The sequence below is a fragment of the Pteropus medius genome, unplaced genomic scaffold (assembly GCF_902729225.1).
Source record: "Pteropus medius unplaced genomic scaffold, Ma_sr-lr_union100, whole genome shotgun sequence".
Lineage (NCBI taxonomy): Eukaryota > Metazoa > Chordata > Mammalia > Chiroptera > Pteropodidae > Pteropus > Pteropus medius.
Window position 1 is genome coordinate 2,643,354 of NW_024353907.1, and position 23,040 is coordinate 2,666,393.

At 35.5% G+C, this 23,040-nt stretch overlaps 1 protein-coding gene across 1 annotated transcript in view; it reads left to right on the forward strand.

The window, feature by feature from the left end:
• Positions 1–2,956: 2,956 nt before the first annotated feature.
• The window catches only part of DUSP21 (dual specificity phosphatase 21), a 60,916-nt gene continuing 40,832 nt past the window's right edge, over positions 2,957–23,040 (forward strand). The window contains exons 1-2 of the mRNA XM_039851576.1: positions 2,957–3,107; positions 4,191–4,341. Of these exons, the coding sequence (XP_039707510.1) occupies positions 2,957–3,107; positions 4,191–4,341 (302 nt within the window). The remainder of the gene's footprint in view (positions 3,108–4,190; positions 4,342–23,040) is intronic.

Sequence of the window (23,040 nt, forward strand, 5' to 3'; positions counted from 1 at the left end):
CAGCTGAGCTGAAGAAAGTTGGAATTCAAGGCCTCCTGAGAATCAGGGAATGTGGCCAGATTCAGGGTGGGTGTGGCCAGATACAGGAGTCCCGCTCTGGCTGACCCAGAGTAGCTCTGAAGAATCTGACTGAATAACTCCCTTGCTTCCAGGCTCTCATTTCACCAAGTCTTAACAGCACCAGGTGCTTTAACATGCATTTTCTCAGGAAGTGTTCATGGTATTTCCAGTACCAAGGTCAAGGACTCTTTGCCAGCGCAAAGGTTCTTTGTGGAGGAATAATATGAGCTAAGGTAGGAGGGATAGATGGGGCTTGTCTGGGAGACACTTGGGTGTGCCACTCAGAAATTACTTACAAGGTCTTAGCATAACAAAGTGATGGAGAGGTTAAAATTCTCTCTCTCATTTCACTGGCTACTCCTAAACTCAAATTGGAATCTTTTCAGAACAGCATTTTCACCTGCTTCTATAGTAAGAATGAGAACTGGCACTTCTCTGAAGTACCCTTTGCCTCCAATTTGGTTTAGAATTAAAGTGATCTAATTAAATGGAGACCTCATTATATTCTGCTCTAATCTGCAGTACAATCATAATACAATGATTATCTTGAATTATTATTGCACACACTTTCACCCATTTATTATTATATGTCTCTATATTTTATGTTTCAATGAATATAGTTCCATACTCTTCAACACTTAAATAATATTCACTTTAAATGTAACACTGTGCCTATAATTCTCTGTAAGTGCGAGTGCTTGTATTGCAAATAATAAAAATAAGTACTATTCTGGAGGTTGAAACAAACTAAGCCATGCCTGTAAGAAATCAGCTGGCATCTTAATAGAATTTTAAGACATTGACATTTCTTACCAATATTTCTAAAAAACACATTTTAAAGTGGGTGATTTTTGTAGCCTTAACAAAAAATTTTTGGAAGGAAATAGTAATTCTCTCTAAAGGTTTTTGTTGCCTACTAACTATATCAGGGACTTTGCTCCCAGAAGGGAATTGATTTAAAACAAAAACAAAAACAAAAATATTTTCACTGAGATTTATTTACGCACACACGCGCACATGCACACACACACACACACGCACACACAGACTTGACCCTTGAACAACATGGGTTTGAACAGCATGGGTCCACTTATACATAGATTTTTAAAAATAAATACTTGTATTCTTTTCAATCTGTGATTGAGAGTTCATGGATGCAGACAGCCAATTGTATGCATCGATATATGCCATTTTATATAGGAGACTTGAGCGTCTGTGGATTTTGGTATCTATGGGGGGTCCTGGAACCAATCCTCTGAAGGACAACTTAAGTTTGGGGGGAGTCAAAAGTTATATGCAAAAAAAAAAGTTATACGCAGATTTTCGACTGCATGGTGAGGATCGGTATCCCTAATCCCTGCGTTGTTCAATGGTCAACTATATATAATATTTTTTAATAATTTAATACTATAAATATATTTTTCCCCAAGCATTGGCTCTGAAGAAAATTCTCAGAGAGTTTGATGGGTCAAAGGTGAAATCTCAGAATTAACAATGAGATAACTGGCATGAAGGCCTTCTACTTGCTCTACCCATCTGCATATACATTCTTACTACCCAGGAAAAAGAGTGGCATTAGTGCTTATATTGTTTCTGGTGTGCAGTCTTAGAAAACCATATGCTCCCTTATTTCTGCCAGTTTATGTCTCAGAGGAGACTTTGTCTTTGGAGAAATTTTTGCATTCTGTTATACTTACTTGTAGAGCTACAATAGCTGTATATACTTTGGTTGGTATTTATTTTAAACATATGGTCAATAATAACTTGGACCAAAAAGTAATCATTTGTGATAAATTCATTACCTCATGCCATGGGACAATACTCCCAAAGAACCAGAGAAATGGTAATTCTATTCTTCCTTTCCAGTCTCTGATTTCAAAAATAGTGTATGAGCTAGAAATCTCAGAAATAAGTTTGTTAAGAGGAGAGAGAACTAAAACAGCCATTTTGATCACCTTTGATGAGGAGTAACACAGAGTAGATTTTATAAACCTTCAGGCTGGGTAAATCTTCCAAGTTTAATTTCAGTCCCCCATTGTGAACTGTTCGAAACTCATTGTCCAGGAAGAGTGCTCTGCCATTATCACTGCTGGAAAGAATCAATGTTATTAAAATAATTTTTTCTGAAAACCATATCTACAAAGTTAGCCACTCAACAAGTCCATGGAATAAATCATGCCATTATATAAATTGGTTACTGAAGTTTAATCTCAAAAGGAGGAAAATAAAGGTGGAAAAAGGATGCCAGACTTGGTGGTTATGCTGGAAGTAAAGAGACTGAAATTTTTAACCTTTATGCTGAGCCAGTAATTGTCAGTCTATTCCCTCATGGATGCATTTGGCATGATAATGACTAAATCGACTCAATCAAATACTCTAACATTTAAATACATGTTATATTAAAAAAGAAAGAAAGTGTACCCCACTGTGACACAGTGAGTCAATCACCCAGATACCATGTTCTGTATATGGTTCTCTTTCCATGTTTAACTCATTAGTTATTGTTCCTTTTTCATGAAAGTTCTTCAAATTGGTATACTAGTTTATCAAGATAATTGAGCCTATGGTATTATTTCATACTGGATATGATTTATTACCTTAACTTTCTCCTACAGGAGAAAATACATAAAACCAGTAATCATGGATCAATGCAAGAAGTAAAGGCCAAGATTACCACTTTCAGCATGCCAGTGTGAAAAAACTCCACAGACCATTCTATAAAGAAATTGTTGAAACTCATTTTTTTTTTAACAATCATTCAAAGCCTCTGGAAATAGTCCTAAAGTCATACAGAAAATGAAGAAACATTTATTCAAGAAAATCTACTTGGTAGACAGAGTCTGTGGTACTTAAACCAATAATCCACTTTCTCCTTTCTCCAATCCAGCCTAGCAAGATGGAAACTCCACTCCAGACTGCTGCAATTAGGAATACAGGACTTGCCCCAGTTCCTAGTCAGAGGGCTAGCTTCCTAGAATGGGCAGGATGTGAGAATTTCTCACCCTGTCCCCAGCTGAAGCTAAGTTCCAGACAAGTGCAGCTAAGACGTAAGGATTCCCTTTTTCTATCAGCCTCCATTTGTGGGATGGAGGTTTTATCTTGAATGCAGCACTGCTGAGAATACTGTGACCCCCTCACCCTTGCCTCAGCTTATAAGGCACAGGTTCCATGTGGGGAGAGGCTAGCTGACAAGACTTAAGGCCACTTCTCTCCCACACCAAACACTCAGCTCCTAAAGTGGGGGTAACACCATTGACAAGTACACCATTGTTCTTACCCACAGCTCTAGAGCCATAGCTCAGAAATTTTCTTCAGGGGGAGAAACAGGCTATAAAACGGAGAGCTCTGAATCTCCTCCTAAAGGAACTGACTTCATTTTCAACAGAGTGTAAAAAGTTCAGGCTTAGGGCATTCTCTAAAATAGGTGGAGGTTGTGGTGAAAGTTAGTTGGAACGAAATTGGTAGAATCATTGAAAGTCTAGGCTAAACTGCAGGCTGGCTAGTTTCCTATAAAGAACTAAGGGAGGAGACAGCTATGAGGAGCCTTCCTAGGATAAGAACAAATCTCAAGCACTAACCTCAAGAACTATACTTTCGAAGGATGCTGAATTTTATTGGAAAAGTCCGTGGAGCAATTTATGCTCCAAGACAATGTTGAAAACAATAAAGCAGTCAACCGGAAATTAGTGGAGTGTAACAGGTAAGTGTGGTGAGGGAAAGAGAAAGTCAAAGAGAGTCCTACCAAAACTGCTGTCATCCCAGGGTGACTTTGGGCATAACTTAGGCTGCACTCCCTGAAGATAAACATCAGAGACTTCACACAGGGTGGGAGAGTAGTGAGGGTAGAGGTGTGGGGCATAAACTTTACTAAAATAATCGACCCAATTATTAAAAATATACACAAGCAAATAGCAAAGAAGGAGCTCCAGAGTTTAGAGTGGGGGGTGGGGAGTTATATTTAAAGTGTTCAAAGAAAAAAACTGTCGACCAAGAATTTTATATCCAGCAAAACTTATTTTCAAAATATAGGTGAAATAAAGACATTTCCAAATAAGGAGCATTTGAGATCTTGCTCCCCAGCATATGTCGTCGGTTTGGCTCAAATAAATTCTTTTAAAAATTCTCTACAGGTTTGAACATTTTTTACATCGACATTTACTTGGCGTACCGCAGCAGGATTCTGAAGAAGCCCACCCAGGACTACCCTGTGGACCTGGATCCAGTGCCGGGAATAAGCAAAGGCCCACTCATTGTGCCCCACAAGCTCCTACTTCACATCAGGTGAACTGGGGTGAGTTTCTCTCATAATCATAGGCCTTCTTGATTTAAATAGCAGGCCATGAGTTTATTTGAGCTGTTTTTAGAAAATCCTCAAGGTGCATAAAGGTTGAAATAATCTAGGGAAAGGAAAAAAAATGGGTTGCTGATTGTGAGCGCCAGGACTGCTGGCCCAGGACCTGGCCATGATCCAAGGTCTGGCTGTTATCCGAGGCCTGGCTGATCCAAGGCCTGAGTGGCCCAAGGTCTGGCTGGTCCCAGTTCTGGCTGTGATTCAGGTGTGCGGCTAAGAATAGGACCCCGGATCTAAAATGCTATGAAAACATAATTCAGCTTATTGTATCACGCATGTGTGGCTGAATGCCACTATTGTACTCTGGTTTATGAGGAGCCATGCAGTCCCCTGGAGAACAGAAGGGGAGCACAAAAAAGGGAAGCAGAAGTGCGTGCAATACCGTGCAATAGACTGCACTTTCCAACAGAAGTGTGCTCCGAACGCAATAAAGTTGGTGCCTGCCGTTTCATTCTTATATCTGCCTCTTGTGCATTCTTCCAACTGGGTGTCTCACCATCAAACCTTCCCTTCTTGATCAGCAATACCGCTGACACTTGGCATAGCCGACACAATGAGCTCGGCCCTGACACTGATTTTAATTTTGGCTTTGTAATTGGATTGCTTACTGAGAGTCTGAACAAAATCTTTGCTGGTTAAATGAGATTCTGAACTCTCTTTAACTCTGGAAGAGGAAGGACTCATGCTTTCCCCAACCTGAATAGCCAATAGGGTGACAATAGCAATTCAAATCCCCGAATTCAAAGTGATGAAGATGGGCATTTGGAGTTGTTCAGTGCAGTAGCGCAGCCGATCCTGGAGAAGCCCCAGGGAAAAGGGCAGGGCCCTTGGAAGGGGTTCACCCCGAGAGAAGGGCCCCAGAAAAAGATCTACGCCTTGGAGAACATTTTGTTTCCAGTGGCATCTGGTAGGCTCTCTCTGGCCCCTACTTAGGTATTCTTAGGTGACTAAGAATCTTTGTGAGGTTGTCTAAGAAAAAAATTTCCTCTAGGATGTAAAGCAGTCCAATAGGGACGTCCACAGCATTTGGCTTGTCTAGAGATGTGCACATAAAAGCTGGTCTTTCCTAGAAGTTTGTTCAGACTTTACAGAGCTCCAAACTAACGTGGAAAATTGTGCCTCCCAGGCAGGCAAGGCCCACCACAGTCAGCCTGTCATTAATACTAAGACAACCGAGATGAGAATCCCTTGATACTTCTAAATTAATTTTTGGACATACAATTAGAAAAAAACTGGCCATAAAATTAGGCAGAATGAATGGAAAGAAAACTATTAGAGACCATCTCAGAACTTAAAAAGGCCTCTTTCCTAAGTTAAAATGAAACTATGTAAAAGAATTTAGAAGAATGTATCAACCTATGGTATCCTTTAGGTGTCAACAGAATTCTTTGAGGTATTAAAAATGGCTGTCTTTATTTTAAAAGGAGGAAGGTCATTTGGAACTTGACTTGTCAAGGACAGATATAAATTGTAAATGCCTCTAAAACAAAAATTGGATCCAACTGTGTTCTGTTTGTCTGTCTCTGAGTATGTCTATATATGTATATTGTAAATGTAAGATAATTTTCTACCTCTGAATGGCATTGCTAAAATTAATTTAAAGGCAAATGCTTGTCATAATTGGGTATTCTAAAATTCTCCAAAATATAGAAACTCAAATGCTTTTCAAGTTCACGTGATCTAAGAATAATCCTTAGTAAATAAAAGTTAGCTTAGGCTTACAGGTTTAAATAAAACAGACATGTCTTTATTTTTTCTGGGTTTTACAAAAATAAGTATACGTTAATAATTGATTTTTATGTCTATGAAAATGTTTCTAGAGGTTATAAAATGTCCAAGCTAAAGAAAGGTAATTGATTACTTCTTAGTTTTCATTAGAAATTGAAGTTTTAAGGGTTAAAATCTCAATATATGTAGGAACAACTTTGTAGTGTTTCAGAAGGGCTTCTGGAACACCTCAAAAGATTTGTTTTTATGTTAAATTGCATGGGAAGCATTATAAAATAAGTAATGAAAAACTTCTAGGGTATATTGTATGGGTAAACAATGGTTGTAAATTAAACGAATAGTCAGGGCTATGGGAAACCCAAGATGGCCATTTGGTTCTTCTTTTCTCTCTAGCTCCCCATTTTTCAGTTTTTTCATTCCTTCATGCATCACAGTGCATTTAAGCTGGGCTTAGATGAAGGAACTTATGAGCTGACATTATTGAAAGGAGACACCTTACACTATTGCGAGGGTTTGATAGTCACTTCAAGAAAATGCCAAGTTGGTAACCACTTCTTTTCACAGTGAGCTCCCAAGAGACAAAGACTTTAAAGATCATTGACTCCCAACTGGAGATTTTGTTTATTGGAAAGAACATCAAATAAAAGATACTCTTCAACCTCATTGGAAGGGACCTTATCAAGTACCTAACCATGAATGGACATTTACCCCTGTCTACGGACATCTACTCCTGTCTACAGACATCAAAGACTCCTCAAGGTCAAGAAGCTGCCGACACCAGAGGTAGACAGCTGTCCCAAGACATCGACAAGGCCTGTATACCTGTGGATTGATATTGAACTCAGAATTTACTTTGTTGGATTGTCTTTATCTGTCTACTAATGATATTAGTTATAATAATAATAATACTTGTTCTTTTGGTTTTTCTATATAATCTGTTTATGATTACTGAACATATATATAAAATAACTGTTAATAGCTTTTTCATGGCTTGTGTGTTATACTACAGGTCAAATACAAAAAAAAAATGAGATAGAAGTCAAAACTCGGATCATGGTAGTTCGCAGGATAGAAATGATCCAGAGTATTTCTTTCTCAATGAAGGCGCCAAGACCTGACTGCCTTCCATTTACATGCCCTTACCTTTTTGGGGGAAAATTCAGCCTCAACTCAGATCCTCTGGTTATGGTGTTGCCCCATCCTCAATCCTCAACAAGATATCAATACTGAGACTTCCTATGAATGAGGCTTTCTAGTGCTGTGAGACCACACTATCTAACCCAAAGGTTAGTGATTAATAATACATCATTTGGATTGATTTATGACCAAAAGAGAGAACTATGGATGAAAAAAAAAAGGATTCTATAGACAGTAACTGTACAGGGTAATCTGATCATAACTGGGCAGGTCATGGTGGGTTGTCATGGCCCAGGCATATAACTTCTTTGGTGAAAGATTTTAAGCCAGCCCTGTTCATTGTTCTTCTGCACCTAAGATAATATGCTTTTGAAATACAGGAGTAATGCCCCTCCAATGTGGTATTCACCCTCAACAGAGCACAGAATCTTGTTAACTATCCTGTAATCCAATCCCTGTCTTGCTTTCCCCCACCTCCATGTAATCTTCCTTATAATCTTCCTTATATTCTTCCTTATGTTCCCTCCTTAATTTAAAATGTATACAAGAAGCCGCAAAACTGTTATGCTGTGGAGCTTTTGAGATCTTGCTCTCTGGCATATAACATCAGGTTGGCTCAAATAAACTCATAAAAAAAAAAGACATTCCCAAATAACTAAAACTGAGACAATGTGTTGTGATCAGACCCACCTTGTGAGAAATACTAAAGGAAGTTCCTCAGGTAGAAAGCAAGTAACCCCAGACAGTAATCTAAATACATGTACAAAAAAAATTTTACTAGTAATTATAAAAGATATAGAAATGCATATTTCTTCTAATTGATTTTAAAAGTAATTGAGTAAAACAATTTGTATATAATTGTATTGTTGGGCCTATAATAAATTAAAAGGCAATGTGTGTACCAATAACACAAAAGAGGTAGATGGTAACAAAGCAATATTGGACTAATGAAATGATAACATGAATCCACAGGAACAAATGAAGAGAACCAGAAATGGTAAATAAGAAGGTTAATATAACAAACACTATAAATTTATATTTTCTTCTCTTAGCTTCTTTAAAAGATATAAAATTACATAAAGTAATATTTATAATGATGTTACATTTTCAGACCCTAAAGACATTAAGCTAAATGAAATAACCAGTCATGAAAGAACAAATAACATATGATTCCACTTATATGAGATAGCTAGAGTAGTCAAATTCTTAAGACAGAAAATAGAATGGTGGTTGCCAGAGGCTGGGGGATAGGAAAAGGGGAATTGGTGTTTAATAGACATGGAGTTTCAGTTGGGGAACATTAAAAATTTCTGGAGATAGATGATGGTGATGTTTGCACAACGATGTGAATATACTTAATGCCACAGAACTGTATACTTAATGGTTAAAATGATATATTTTATGTTAAGTATCTTTTCCTCCAATTAAACATACAAACGCACACACACCTGAGACCAGTAAGATTACTTTGCTTTACCTAAAGTGGAAATCAAAAAAGATCTCACTGGGGGGCAACCACAGAAATGTGGGCTAAGTTCAAGCCCAAATGCATAAAGTTATAACCATCTCACAAAATATGCAACTTTACCAGAAGTCAAAACCTTCCAATTTGCTTCTGGGTGTGAAAAGTGTTCATTTAGGGCTGCAAATCTAGATCAGATTAATGAAGTTACCACTGTCCCTGATTTGGCCCAACAAGGTGAAGAACTGCAACCCTGAGCTCAAAGCAAAAACAAAATCCAACAAAAGAATACTCTTATTTTCTTTTGTTCCTTAGTTAACAGTTATTTAAGGCTGCAACTACTTAAGTCTGCTACTAAAAAGCCCCAGATTTAGAAAGCCAGTGTTGTTCTCAGGGCAGTGTTGGTTACTGCCAATCCATATTTTCCCTCTTCTTTACTACTGGGAAACTGACCAATTTTACTACATAAAAGGGACAGATTCAAGTGATTTGTAAGCTATTTAGAGTAATTTTTTGACAAGTGCAGTCTACTTTAACAAAAACCTTGGGAAGGCTGGAGACCTTGGTGAATTTCTAAACTCAATAAATCATAATGCAATCTCACTAATGATTTTTTAAAAAATGTCTGAATTCTGGATTTCTAAAACTTGAGACATTTGTTCAAATGCGAGCAGTGAATAAGTGGCAAGATCATAGCAGACTTCCTTGAATGAAGTGATATGAATCTATTTTGTTTTTAGAACCTGCCTTATTTTCAGGTTCAAGTGTGTATCCCTCCAAATTTGTTGAGCCATATACCCCTTCTATCTGCCAGCCCAGGGCAGACCAACCCCTTGAGGCTCATATAAGAAGATTCTGACATTGAAAGTGCTCTCACTATGTTGTTAAGTGAAATAAATGAATGCACAATAGAAATAGACTACACAGTACATGCCAATCAGAATTCTTAAAAATTGTGTGTGTGTGTGTATAACCAGAAGGAAATGCACCCAAATTTTAAGTGTTTATCTCTTGGTTTGAAGCTTATTGGTAACATTTATTTATGTGTGTGTGTAAATTTAATTTTTGTATCTTCCAAATGTTCTACAATGAGCATATAATTATTTTACAACCAAATAAAAACAAATACATGTTATTTAAAATGAAAGAAAAACAAGTCTGTCTCCGAATCTGTTTTCTCTGGAGCTAGTATCGTTTGTTAACTTGTGCACCCTTTACCTTCAGTCAGTCTTGTTCCAGTCTTCATTGTGGACTGTCACGCTGACCTTTGGACATGAATATTGCCTTCCGTCTCTTGCCCACTCCCCTAGTTTCTGACCTATGATTCTCTATATGTGCCTTAACTACTGTTAGGTCAGCCGCACATTCCCTGACTGTAGTTTGTCATGACCTTCCCCATCCTGGCTTCATTCTCTGTAGCCCCTGCTATTGCCCAATGTAAATGCATGAACTAAAGCATAGGTTTTGGGGTTTTTTTCTTTTACAAATAGGTTCTTGTATTATCAGTATATTAGTTTGCTAAGGCTGCCATAATAAAATACCATAGACCAAGTGACTTAAAAAACAGAAATTTATGGTAAATGGCGCAAAGGGGATCAAATATATGGTAGCTGAAGGAAACTGGACTTTGGGTGGTAAACACACAATAGAATATACAAATGTCAAATTATAATGTACACCTGAAAATTATATAATTATATTAACCAATGTTGCCCCAATAAATTTAATTTTAAAAATATAAATAAAATGACAGATCCAAAGGGAGAAAAAAACAAATTTACTTCCTCACGGTTGTGAGTGTCGGAAGTCCAAATCAACGTGTCTACAGATGGCTTCCTCTGAGGCCTGTCCTTCGCTTGCAGACAGCCACCTCGCTGTGTTCTCACACGGTCTTTCCTCTGTGCATGCATCCCTATTGTCAGTTCCCCTGTTTATTAGGACACCAGTCAGATTGGATCAGGGCCCTTCATGGCTAATTTTAACTTAATTATCTCTGTAAAGGCCTTATCTCCAAATATAGTCACATTCTAAGGTACTTTCAATCCACAACAGTAAGTGTTCTTCATTGTGAACAAAACTCATTTGAGATAGTTTGAACAAAAATGGAATTCATGGAAGAATATTCAGTAGATCACAGAATCTCCTAGAAGACTAGAGAATATAGCATGGAAGCTCCACAGCCCAGACTAGACCCAAATCACAACTCAGGACTCTACAGCCACCACCACCACCCAGGAGATTCCCACTAGAATTTCAGCCAACTGTGCTTCTGAACAATGAATGCTGTTCAGCCATGGATTTCACATGGTGTCTGCCTTCTAAAGTCACTGGCTTCTGAATGGAAGTTTCACTTCTATTGCTATGTCTTGTCACGAAGAGACTAGATCAAAGGTTTGTGCCTTCGCTGCAAGGCAAACAGGGGAAATGAGCCATTGTCTTCTGTCTTGGGGAGTGAAAATTAAGAGAATCATGAGATAGAAAATTCCTAAATAAAGGAAAAATTTGAAAAGGCTCTTGGCAACCAAAAGGAAAAAAAGAATCTATTGCACTGCAGATAAAGATATTTAAGAGGATGGAGAGTTCCATTTTCGAATGGTTCCCCTTCACTCTTTCCATCTTGAGTTTGATTTTCTTTTTTGTTGTTTGATTTTTACAGTTAGATTTTTCAGTCTAATTGTGGAAGTAGTACATGCTTAATGGAAGAAGATTTGAAAACTCAGAAGAACACACAATATTTTAAATAACTGTAATCTTATCCAGAGATAATCACTATTGCCATTTTGGTATGTGTCCTCACCTTCTTTTTTATATGTGCATATATACTATAAAAACTTTAATATGCATGTTACTTTGTAGTCTTCTGCTTTTAGTTATCAATATGTCACGAATGCTGGGTTTTCTGAGTCAATTTCCCCCATGAATAACTTATACTATTAAAGGGCCTAAAAGCCTTTAATTTAGCCTATATGGAAATTAGAATTTTTTTAATTGGGAAGAACTAATGTTTACTGTATCTTTCCTCCATTTGTCTGTTTTGGGAAAAAAACAAAAATATCTTAAAGTTTTCTTCTCTTCAAGATCCTCCTATGACCTTATTTATGAAGCCATTTCAGCCAATGGTGATTGACTGTTATAATATCACCCGAATAAAAATGATTATGAACATTTGTAGCTATTAATATCATATTGGATCTTTTAACATTCTATCCAACAACTGGTAAATAAAATAAAAGTAATGTTTGGATTAACTAGAGAATATTTAACCTCATTTAAAATCTCCTCGTCGCATCTCCTTACATCCACAGAGGATTTGCTATTGTTGTTTGGTTCTTGAAGAAATCACCCAGGGACCCAAGAAGGTATGCAGATCTTTCCCAAAAGGTTTGCCACCTGTTAGGGTCTAGGTCAAGCTCGGGGACCGGAGCTCCAGGAGTTTATTCCTAGCTTTACTCGAAAGTCCCTGATTAACTCATTCATGTTAGAACAATATCTGGGCTTGACTGTTGTTCCTCTCCAAGACTCCTAACTCTTGTATGCAGCTGCTAAACAAGAAAAATCAATAAGGTACCATGCTTTATAGTAGGTGCTATGCACTAATTCAAGAAAGTTGCTGATACTTGTGTTTGAAAATCCCAATTTTATAATAAATCTTCAGTCTGATCTAGTTTTTTTTCTTCCTGGCCTGTGGTAGGTAGAATAATAGCCTCCCAAAGATGGCCCACCTTAAATCTTGGAACCTGTAAATACGTTACATTACATGGCCAAAGGGACTTGTAGATGTGATTAAGGTTATATACTTCTTAAAAAGGTGATTATCCTCGATTATCCAAGTGGGTCCAATCTAATTACATGAGCCCTTAAAAGCAGAGAATTTTCTCTGGCTCAGAGCAGAGATGTGGCAGAAGGAAAAGTCAGAGAGATTTGAAGCATGAGAAGGACTTGACTTGCTGTTGCTGGAGAGGGTCACATGGAAAGCATGAGAAGGAATGCCGCAGCTTCTAGGAGCAAAGACTAACTCCTGTCTGACAGTCAGCAAGAAAATGAGGACCTCACTCCTATAATCACAGGGAGCTAAATTCAGCCAACAATCTGAATGAGTTTAGAAGCAGATTTTTATCTAGAATCTCCGGAAAAGTCCTGCCAACACCTTGATTTTGACACTGCGAGACCCTAGGCAGAAGACCCAGTTGAGCCATGTTGTACTCAGGCTTCTGACCTACACAACTGTGAACTAATAAATGCATCTTTGTGGTAATCTGTTATAACAGCAATAGAAACTAATATATGGCCTGAAATCAAAATTTACCCCTGAGAACTAAGAACCATTTTAAAGCTTAATTATTAGGCTAAAAATAGAGCTTTCTGTAACCCAGGAATATTGACATATGAATTATGATAACATCATAATTAGTTCAGAAAACTCCAAAACAAAATAACTATTACATTATTACAGACCAGCTAAAATGGGGCTCAACACTATGTAAGTTTCTTACTTGCTTCTAGGATTAGTCCTTCAGAGGGATGGTTCGTATTTAACATTAATTATGTTTAAAAAAGAAAAAAGAATCAATAGTCTTGTAAAATTTAAAACAGATTCTAATTCAAGGATCCTGTATATTGTCATCTTTGTCTGTGGAGGGGATGAGAATATGTAAAGCTATTTTAAAATGAAACTGATAGGCCATCCTGAAACAGAGAGGTTTAAGATTCCAATCTCATTATCCAAGGTGACAGTTTTCCTACTCTCCATTGCAACAAAGTCAGAGCCTATTGAAATGCAATCCAAGCCAGGCAGAAATTAAGAGATAGGGTTGTTAAGAAAGATTCTCAGAAATGAGAAGCAGCCACAGTTTTGCAGGCAGCCAATTTCAGAGGTCAATACATTGACTGTGTCTATCTTTTTAAATCACTATATTTTGCTTCAGGCTTTGATGAGGTCAGAGAAAAGAAGCCACAAAGAAATACATCAGGGGTGCCCTAATGATGTGCAACATGGACTGTGGGTAGCTTGAGCCCACAGAGATGCTTCCTTGTTATTACTAATAATTGCTTATCATCATTGGATGGTTGCCTGATGGGAGTGAGATCATTTAGGGAATAAAAATTCTTTCAATATTGACAAGTAGAAGGATATTTCTCTGATCTGTGTTATTTTTAAGATGTTCTATGTGTCTGCATTGTGACCGAACTCACATTTGCTTTGGTTCTCAAGATTTCTCAAGTAAACATTAAAAAAGATGCATTCAATTGCTCTACTTAAATGTTTATTGAAAAATACAAATGTCCCGATACCTCCTATGCCAGGAACCACATTAGAATAAGCATATAAAATATAATTGCAATTGAAATGGAACTATATTTATATTATCTACATTGCAGAGTATTCCCAATGAGAGTAAGACTAGACACAAAGTTGGAATATTTTAAATAGATTGCTTATTTAAAGTGTTAGGACAAATAATCATATAATTCCACATGAGATGAACACAAAGTCTTATTAAGATTTTGTGTGCAATAGCCAAATCTATAATCAACTTTCTAAATTTTATTTGGAATAGTAGAGTTACCTTTATTGTTTCTGTATTAGATTTATAACATTGCACTACTTTTAATCTCTACTACTACCCTTAGCCATTGTAATATATTGAGTAGCATCTTCAAAGATGTGTTGCATTAAAAAGGAAAAATAGTAATTTTATTATGGAGAAATGTGGTTATTTCCTTAACCAAGTAATTCAAGTTAACATTATCAATAATGGGACAAACTGACCCACTGGTCTCATGCATTGAGAACACATCACTTCTCTGATATTTCTGCCAAATATGCACAATCTGAAGCTAAGTGTGAAGAAATTTACAAACCCAAATTGAGGGATATTCTACTGAACAACTGGCCTGTACTATTTTTAAAATGTCAGTATCATGAAAGACAAAGAAAAATGAAAAAATTGTCCCAGATTTTAAAAGTTTAAAAAGGATATAATTATTAAATGACCTTAGATTGGATCTTAGATCAAAGGGGGAAAGTTGCTATAAAAGGCATTATTGTGACAACTGGCAAAATTTGAGTATGGACTGTTTACTAGATTATAATATTGTATCAATATTAAATTTTCTGAATTTGATCATTTTACTATGGCTATGAAAGAGAATATCCCCGTCCTTAAGAAATACAGGTTGAAGTATTTACTGGGGGAAAAGGCATGATGTCTGTGACTTACTCTCAAATGATTTAGAAAACTAATAATAACAACAAAGACGATAAAATGTTTATACATAAATACATACACATATAGAGAGAGAGAGAGCGGGGAGAGATAAAGTGACAAAGCAATTGCTGCAAAATGTTAACAACCGGTAAATCTGGGTGAAAGATGTACCTGAGATCTTTGTAATATTTTTTCCTAAATGCAACTCATCTGCAAATTTAAATTATTTCCAAGCAAAAAGTTAGAATTAAATATAATAAAAAATAAACTCTTAAGTGACTCCAACTATACACCCTGTTCCAAAGTAGGCAAATATAATTCAACTCAATTAAACTGTGTAAGGCATTTGGTTAAATTTGTTCATAAAGATTTCACTCCAAGTTAATGTTGATTCCTTATCAATGTCCTCCTTGTTTTCTCACCAACAAGTATTATGCAAGAGGATGTTGCCAGAAGAAAACACCACATTGAACCGAATATCGACCTGACAGATTTGCATTTCCTCAAAGCAACTCAGAAGGACTGAAACTGGCAAACAGGATTAAAATGCACCCATAGCTAAGCTGTTTACACCCCAATTTCAGTGCTACTCTTAAGTGCAACTGACCTAGAAACAAGATGTATTCATGGAGACTTATACCTGCCAACTCCTCAGAAATTAGCTTATACCAAACTTCTCATTAAGAAACTTGGGGAAGAAATCTAACCATGGGAGGTGAACACAGTGTAAATATATATATACCTTACTGTTAAAATGTACAGCCGAAACTTATTGGATTTCGTTAACCAATATCACCATTAAAAAATCAATAAATAAATGAAAAAAAAAAGAAACGGGTGACTCAACTCTCTTTTTCCGCTATTATTATTACTATTGCAGAAATATGACATCAGCACTATAAAATTAAATTCTGCTTATTTAGATAAGAGAAAAGGTGATGTCATTTCATTTTTAAACAATTCTGATTTTAATAGTATATTTATACTCTCTCAAAAAGAAAAATACAATGTGTACATTTATATCATGTTAAATAGAATTTTCTTTTACAGAACCTGTATCTCAATTGTTGTCAATGAATGTGCACGGTTTAGATAGCTTATTTTAGGTTAGAAAAGAGAGTGTGTCAGAAACCTGTATTTCACCTTAAAACTTTAATTTTCTCTCAACTTATTTATGACAGATACAGCTAACCAATAAAAGGAAAAGGAATAAAAATATAGAGAAGAATCCTATCCTTTCTCACTGTCTGGTGTCCATACCCATGTTCCTCCCAGGAAAGAGTTATAATTGCCCCCTGGGATGAAAAAAAGACACACAAAATCCAGCTCTGATTATATAAGAGATTTCTAATCACCAGGACAATGGTAATCACAGAACTAAACTATAAAATCCAGGGACCACAAGCAAATAAGTCAGCAGCAATTATTTAACAGCCTAAAATTCAGCTTGACAGGGAAAATTCTTTAGCGTCCCTTGAGTCTAAAGGTTATTGGGCTCTCTTTAAGGCATTTTCTAAAATGCTTTAAAAAGAAAGGAAACCTATGCAGTCTTTACAGCCTTAGAACTCATTTTAAAGATCCACTATCAATACCATATTTTGGTATCCATTTTTTATTCAGTAACATATTAATTTGTAAAATTTCAAAACTTCAAAAAAGTTGCAAAAATAGTAAAATGAACACCCATATACCCTTTACCAAGAGTCACCAAACGTGGCGCATTTACTTTCTCTCTCTTTTTCTCTCTCTTCCCCACATATATTTCTTTTATTTCTCTTTTTCCCTTGTTTCTCCTTTTTTTTCTTCTTTCTTTTTCTGAACCATTTTAGAATTCGTTGCAGACATGACACTTCAATTCTAATATTTCAATGCGTATCTTTTAAGAATAAGGACGTGCTACTACATAACCACAATATACTTACCACATTTGTGAAATTTAACATTGATATGATACTGTTGTCTAATATACTGTCCATATTTAAATTTCTTCAACTGTCCGCAAAATGTTCTTTATAGCTGGAATTTTTAAAAATCCAGTTTCTAATGAAGGATTACATACTACAAGTCTCTTTAGTTTCCTTTAATCTAGAAGAGTTCTTAGTTATTTTCTCTTGTTTGTTTTTTTGTCTTTCATAACATTATCATTTGGAGAATCTAGGCCAGTTGTTTTGTAGCTTTGGCCTTTATTTTGGGGGGAAATAACTGAGCCCCAAAATAAATTAGAAATGGAAAGGAATAATAACTTTGTAGTTGGAGTCAAAGACAGTTCTAAGGATTATAAAGTGGTACGACCTCTGCAAAAAGCAATCTGACAATTTGTATCAACAGTCTTGAACATGCTTGTATTCTTGGACCCAGTAATTCTATTTCTAGCAATTTATTCTTATCAGAGATATAGACAGAAAAGGCAGTGAAATTCATTACTGTGAGCGTTAGGGGAAAAGGTGAGTGAACTGTGCTTCATCCTCCATCTCCTCCACGTCATCCTCAGGCTCCTTTTCTGCATCACTCATTTCTAACATTTATTAAAGGCTACCTTGTGTCCAAGACTGAGTCAAGTTACAGATTGCTGTGGCAAGCTTTAAAGTTATGCTTTGGAGGAGGATTTCGTAATATGGAAGAGAAGTAAGAATATAGGGTTTAATGAGGAATCTGGACAAGTCTATATGCAGTGAGATCTCAACTTTGTTTTATGTTTACAGAATTATGTTTAGAGAGGAACCCAAGAAGAAGTACGATAAAATTTTTACACTAAGCGAGAGTGACATTTGGGGTAAATTTTGTTTATAACGACAAAAACAAGGAAAATTTGCATACAAATTTTATTCCAGTATATGCAGAACCCTGTGCTTGGCAGGCATCAATTCCACTCATGGTCAATTGGCAATAACTGGTTATCTGGCCACTCATATATGAAAGGAGTACTTGGAAATTTAAACCCTGTCAGATCAGCTGCTTCCCAGCAATAACTCTATATAAATAAGAAGATATTTCAATGGATTGCTAACTATCTCTGTCACATCATACAATCTATTTTTGTCTGATGTTAATATAATATCTTTAGTAATATTAATGTATATCTCCTTTTTGTTTAGTTCTTGCTACCTAAATAATTTTTCCAAACCTTTTATTTTTAACCTTTCTGAAGCATTGTATATTGTTGATAAATAGCACTAACCTGAATTTTATTTTTATAATCTGACAATTTCTGACAATTGATAAATGAAGTCTGTTTAGTATGATTGCTGATACATCTTCACTTATTTCTACCATCTTATTTATGCCTTCTGTTTTTTCCACTTTTCCTATGCTTTTTTTCTTCTTTCTGCCTTATTCAGAATTAAGTTTTTAAAATTTAGTTTTCCTCTGGTTCTAGAACTATGCATTCTATTTCTATCATTTACTAGAGTTACACAATAACTCAAAATGTCAGCATTCATGCATACTTAACTTAAAGTTTAATAATATTCAATAACTTTTTCTCTCTTCTGAACGATACAAGGAATTCAGAACACTCTTTTTTCTCTTATTTTATTTTATTTTATTTTATTTTAATTAATGAATTTTTTATGGTGACATTGGTTAACAAAATCCAGTAAGTTTCAGCTGTACGTTTTAACAGTAAGGCATATATGTACATTTACATTGTGTGTTCACCTCCCATAGTTAGATTTCTTTCTGTCACCACATATTTGACCCTTTTTACTCCATCTACCTCCTCCCGCCTCCTCCCCACTACCCTCTGGTAACCACTAGTCTGTTGTCCATGTCTATGAGTCTCTGTTTGTCCTGTTCATTTGTTGCTTTTAAGTTTATATCCTACATATAAACGAGATCATGTGATTTTCAACTTTTTCTGTCTGGCTTATTTCACTTAGCATGATTATCTCGAGGTCTATCCATGTTTTCGCAAATAGCAGTATTTCATCTCTTCTTATGGCTTAGTAATATTCCATTATATATGTACTACTGCTTCTTTATCCAATCATCTATCATAGGACACTTCGGTTGCTTCCATGTCCTGGCCATTGTGAATAATGCTGCTATGAACATCGGTGTGCAAATATCTTTTCGGATATGAGTTTTCAAGTCTTTGGGGTAAATACCCGGTAGAGGGATTGCTGAATCATATGGTAGATCAATTCTTAGTTTTTTCGAGGAACCTCCATACTGTTTTCCATAGTGACTGTACCAATTTGCAGTCCTACCAGCAGTGTATGAGGGTTCTTTTTTCTCCACATCCTCTCCAACATTTATTATTTGTCCATTGATTATAGCTATTCTAACAGGTATGAGATGGTATCTCATTGTGGTTTTGATTTGCATTTCCCTAATAGCTAGTGATGTTGAGCATGTTTTCAAATATTTGTTGGCCATTTGTATGTCCTCTAGGGAGAAGTGTCTGTTCATGTCCTCTGCCTATTTTTTGATTGGATTGTTTGGTTTTTGTTGTTATTGAGTTGTATGAATTCTTTGTATATTTTGGATATTAAGCCCTTATCAGAGCTGTTGCTTGCAAATATATTTTCCCATTCTGATGGTTGTCTCTTTATCTTGTTGACGATTTCTTTTGCTGAGCAGAATCTTTTTAGTTTGATGTAGTCTCATTCATTTATTGTAGCTTTTACTTCCCTTGCATTTGAGGTCAAACTCATAAAATCTTTAAGTCCAAGGTCTTTGAGTTTAGTACCTAGCTTTTCTTCTATGTATTTTATTGTTTCAGGTCTTATATTCAGGTCCTTAATCCATTTCAAGTTAATTTTGGCGTGTGGTGATAGACAACAGTCTAGTTTCATCAGAACACTCTTAAGTCCTATTGACCATCTCCTGTCCTGCATACTATCAATTTATAACTTATTTTGTCCTACCTTAATTTTTATGACCCAAATTGAACATTTTTAGTTTTGAAAGACTCAAAATGTGTTTAGAGTCCTCCCCTCCTCCATTTTCATCAGTTTATTTGTTTATCACTCATTCTTATATCTCAGACCTTTATTATGGGATCTTTCTTTCTAAAGAATGTATGGTAACAAATTCTCAGTTTTTTAAATCTGGAAATATCTTTACTTTCCCCTTGCTCTTAAAAGATAATTCTCTTTAAAAAATTAAGCCTTAATTTAAAATAAGAAAGAAAGAAAAAAAAGAGTACTAGAAAAATATAAATATCAAAGTCATATTCCCTTTACCTACTCTCTACAATCTGACTTCAGACTAAGATGTAACCGCTGTTAACAGATTCTTGTGTATTCTTCTATATGATTTTAATTCACATGAATACATGTGTTTATTTACAAAATTAGGATCATAATATACACATTGCTGGGCTACTTATTTTCCATAATTTGAAAATATGTACTAGATATATTTATATATCATTATAATAACTATAGAGTATTCCATTTTATGAATATACCATAATTTGTCTAGTCCTGTATTTATGATTATGTTTTGCTCCTACAAATAAAGCTGCAAAAACATTTCTTATACACATATCTTTGTCTATGAAATTATTTTATTACATAGATGGAATTTAATGGATACAAATAGAAAGATTGTTTTGCTTTTTTAGAAAAGAATTCATCAGAGTATACAATTCTAGATTGACAATTATTATTTTCCCACTTTCAAGTATAATCCACCATCTTTTGGTTTTATTTTTGCTGTTAAGTCTGTTGCCAATCCGATTGCTTTTTGTTTTTGGTAATCCTCTTTTTTAAAAAAATTTCTTTCTACTTTTGAGATTTTCATCTTTGTCTCTAGTGCTTTGCAGGTTTACTATGATAAATCTAAGAATATATGTTTTTATTAGTGCTCTCAGAGCTCATTGTAGTTCTTCGACCTGAAGATTTATGTCTTCAACAACAATTCTTCTTCAACAATTGCTGTCTTCTTCAACAATTCTATAAAATTCTCCATCATTTTGCATTTGAATATTACCTTTCCCACCTTCAGGATATCCATTCAAATGTATATTGAAATGTCTCATTGTATCCTTGATGTCTCTTATTCTCTCACATTTTCTGTCTCTATGTCTCTGTATGCTAAATTCTGTGAAGTTTTTTCAGATTTCTCTTCCAGTTCACTTGTTTTATCTTCAGATCTGTCTTATCTCTTTAATCCACTCATCGAGTATGTAATTTCGATGATTATATTTTTCATATCTAAAAGTATTATTTAGACCTTTTTTCAAATCTGTTAGATTTTTTTTATGTACTCTTGTTCCTTGTTCATATTTGTAATTCCATCTTGTATTTCTTTCAATAATTTAACTAACTAGTAACTTTAATTGCCTTTGGAAAAGGGGTTGGATGACTGTGGAATAAGTTTGGAAAAAAGACTTTTCAATGCATTTCTTTTGATGCCATTCCAGATCTAATGAATAAATTGATGAAATTAAATTTTACTTTTTAAACGTATTAATGTCACAGTTTGAATCTGATACATCTATTATCCAAAATTCAGGAGGGTACAATTCTACTGGGTTTTTATTTTATTTCTGTTGACTCTAGTTTATAGTGGCTTGTTTCTTCAAGTGTTTTCTAATCTTATATTGGCTTCTGCTTGGGTGAACTTTACCTGTGGAAACCCTGAGGAATCTAGTTTAGTGCCAGATTTCTCCAGAGAGAATTTCTATTACCATCCATCAAGCATCATAGGGGGTTATAAACCCAGGACCGCTTTAAATTAAACTTCTTCGACTTCATAGATGATATAAACTTGAATTCTAACCATATATGAAGGCCGACTTATAGTTATAAATTTTCAGGGGAAACATTTTTCCCCACTTAAAGGGGAAATTAAGACAGATAAGACTCATTTTCTTCCCTCGCTGCAAGCAGATTGCTTATCTGGCCAACCATTTCACTCTGCTGTGTAGTTCTTAGAGGATCCTGACTTCATGTGAAGTTGCTGTTATAACACATGTGCTGGTAATAAAATAAATAAAATAAAGGACACAGCCCTGTGTTCTGTGCCCTTGTGCTGATATTAAAAGCCAGATTTCTATGTTCCTAATAGTGGCAACTATGAGTGGCTTTGGGGTTTGCCTATCATTTTGGTTTCTGTTTTTTGTTCTTTTTTGACTCCTGGAAATTTCCTTTACTTTCTAAGGGGCTTGGATTTTATACAGAATTTCTAGATGCCTTATTATGAAAAGGTTTATCAGACTCTCCAGTCTTTCGCGTTATCTCAAGTTAAAAACTTAAGCTCCTTTAATTTTACAACAACCTTACAAATTAAGCACAATCACTCCTGTTTTATTATTGTGGAATTGAGGCTCAGGTAAGATAAAGGTTATATAGTTCTATGAAGTAGCAGAGTCTGGATTTGAACCTGGTACTGTCTAGCATGAAAGTTCATGGTTATTTAAACACTAAGCTATATATTGCCTCTTACTATACTCTGCTTTTTGGTGTATTTTTTCTTCTTTTAGAAGATGTTAATTATATCTATAATCGGAAAAAATAAAATAACTTTTAAAGGCATTCTAAGTTGAAAAAAATATTCTTTGCTTATAAAATGTATTTACTAAATCTGATAAGCTCTGTTATCAAAGCCCTGTAGCTAGACCAAGGTCTTTCATTGTATTTGTCAAGTACCATATGGGGAGAACTGAATATTTTCCTATGCAGGAATTATAAATGATACCCGAGTCAAAGTATTATCATACCTTCCTTTTCCTTGACTTTATTGTGCTTACCTTTTTCCTATGAACCCATCATTTTCTCCATCACTTCCTCCCCAAGCTGCTACTAGATCTAAAGAGTAGTAATAAGTATGATTGGGTCTCTGCTACACTTTTGGCAAGCAGAAAAGTATTCTTGGACACAGTAGATATAAAGCTTATCTATCTAGCTTGTTGATTAGAAAAGCATGCTGGAAGGCATGTAAGCCTTAATGAAATCTGAATAGATTACATCTATTGCTTCCTCAGGATCAGCACGACATGGCACTCGTAGCAGAAAACAGAATCAGTCTGGCACGCTGGCTCAGTAAGGAATTATACTGCTAGCCACACACTGATTTTTGCTTGCTTAAGTGCTGGCAAATTGATTGGTTTGTTATTTGTTCTGGTATTTTCACAAGTATCTAGG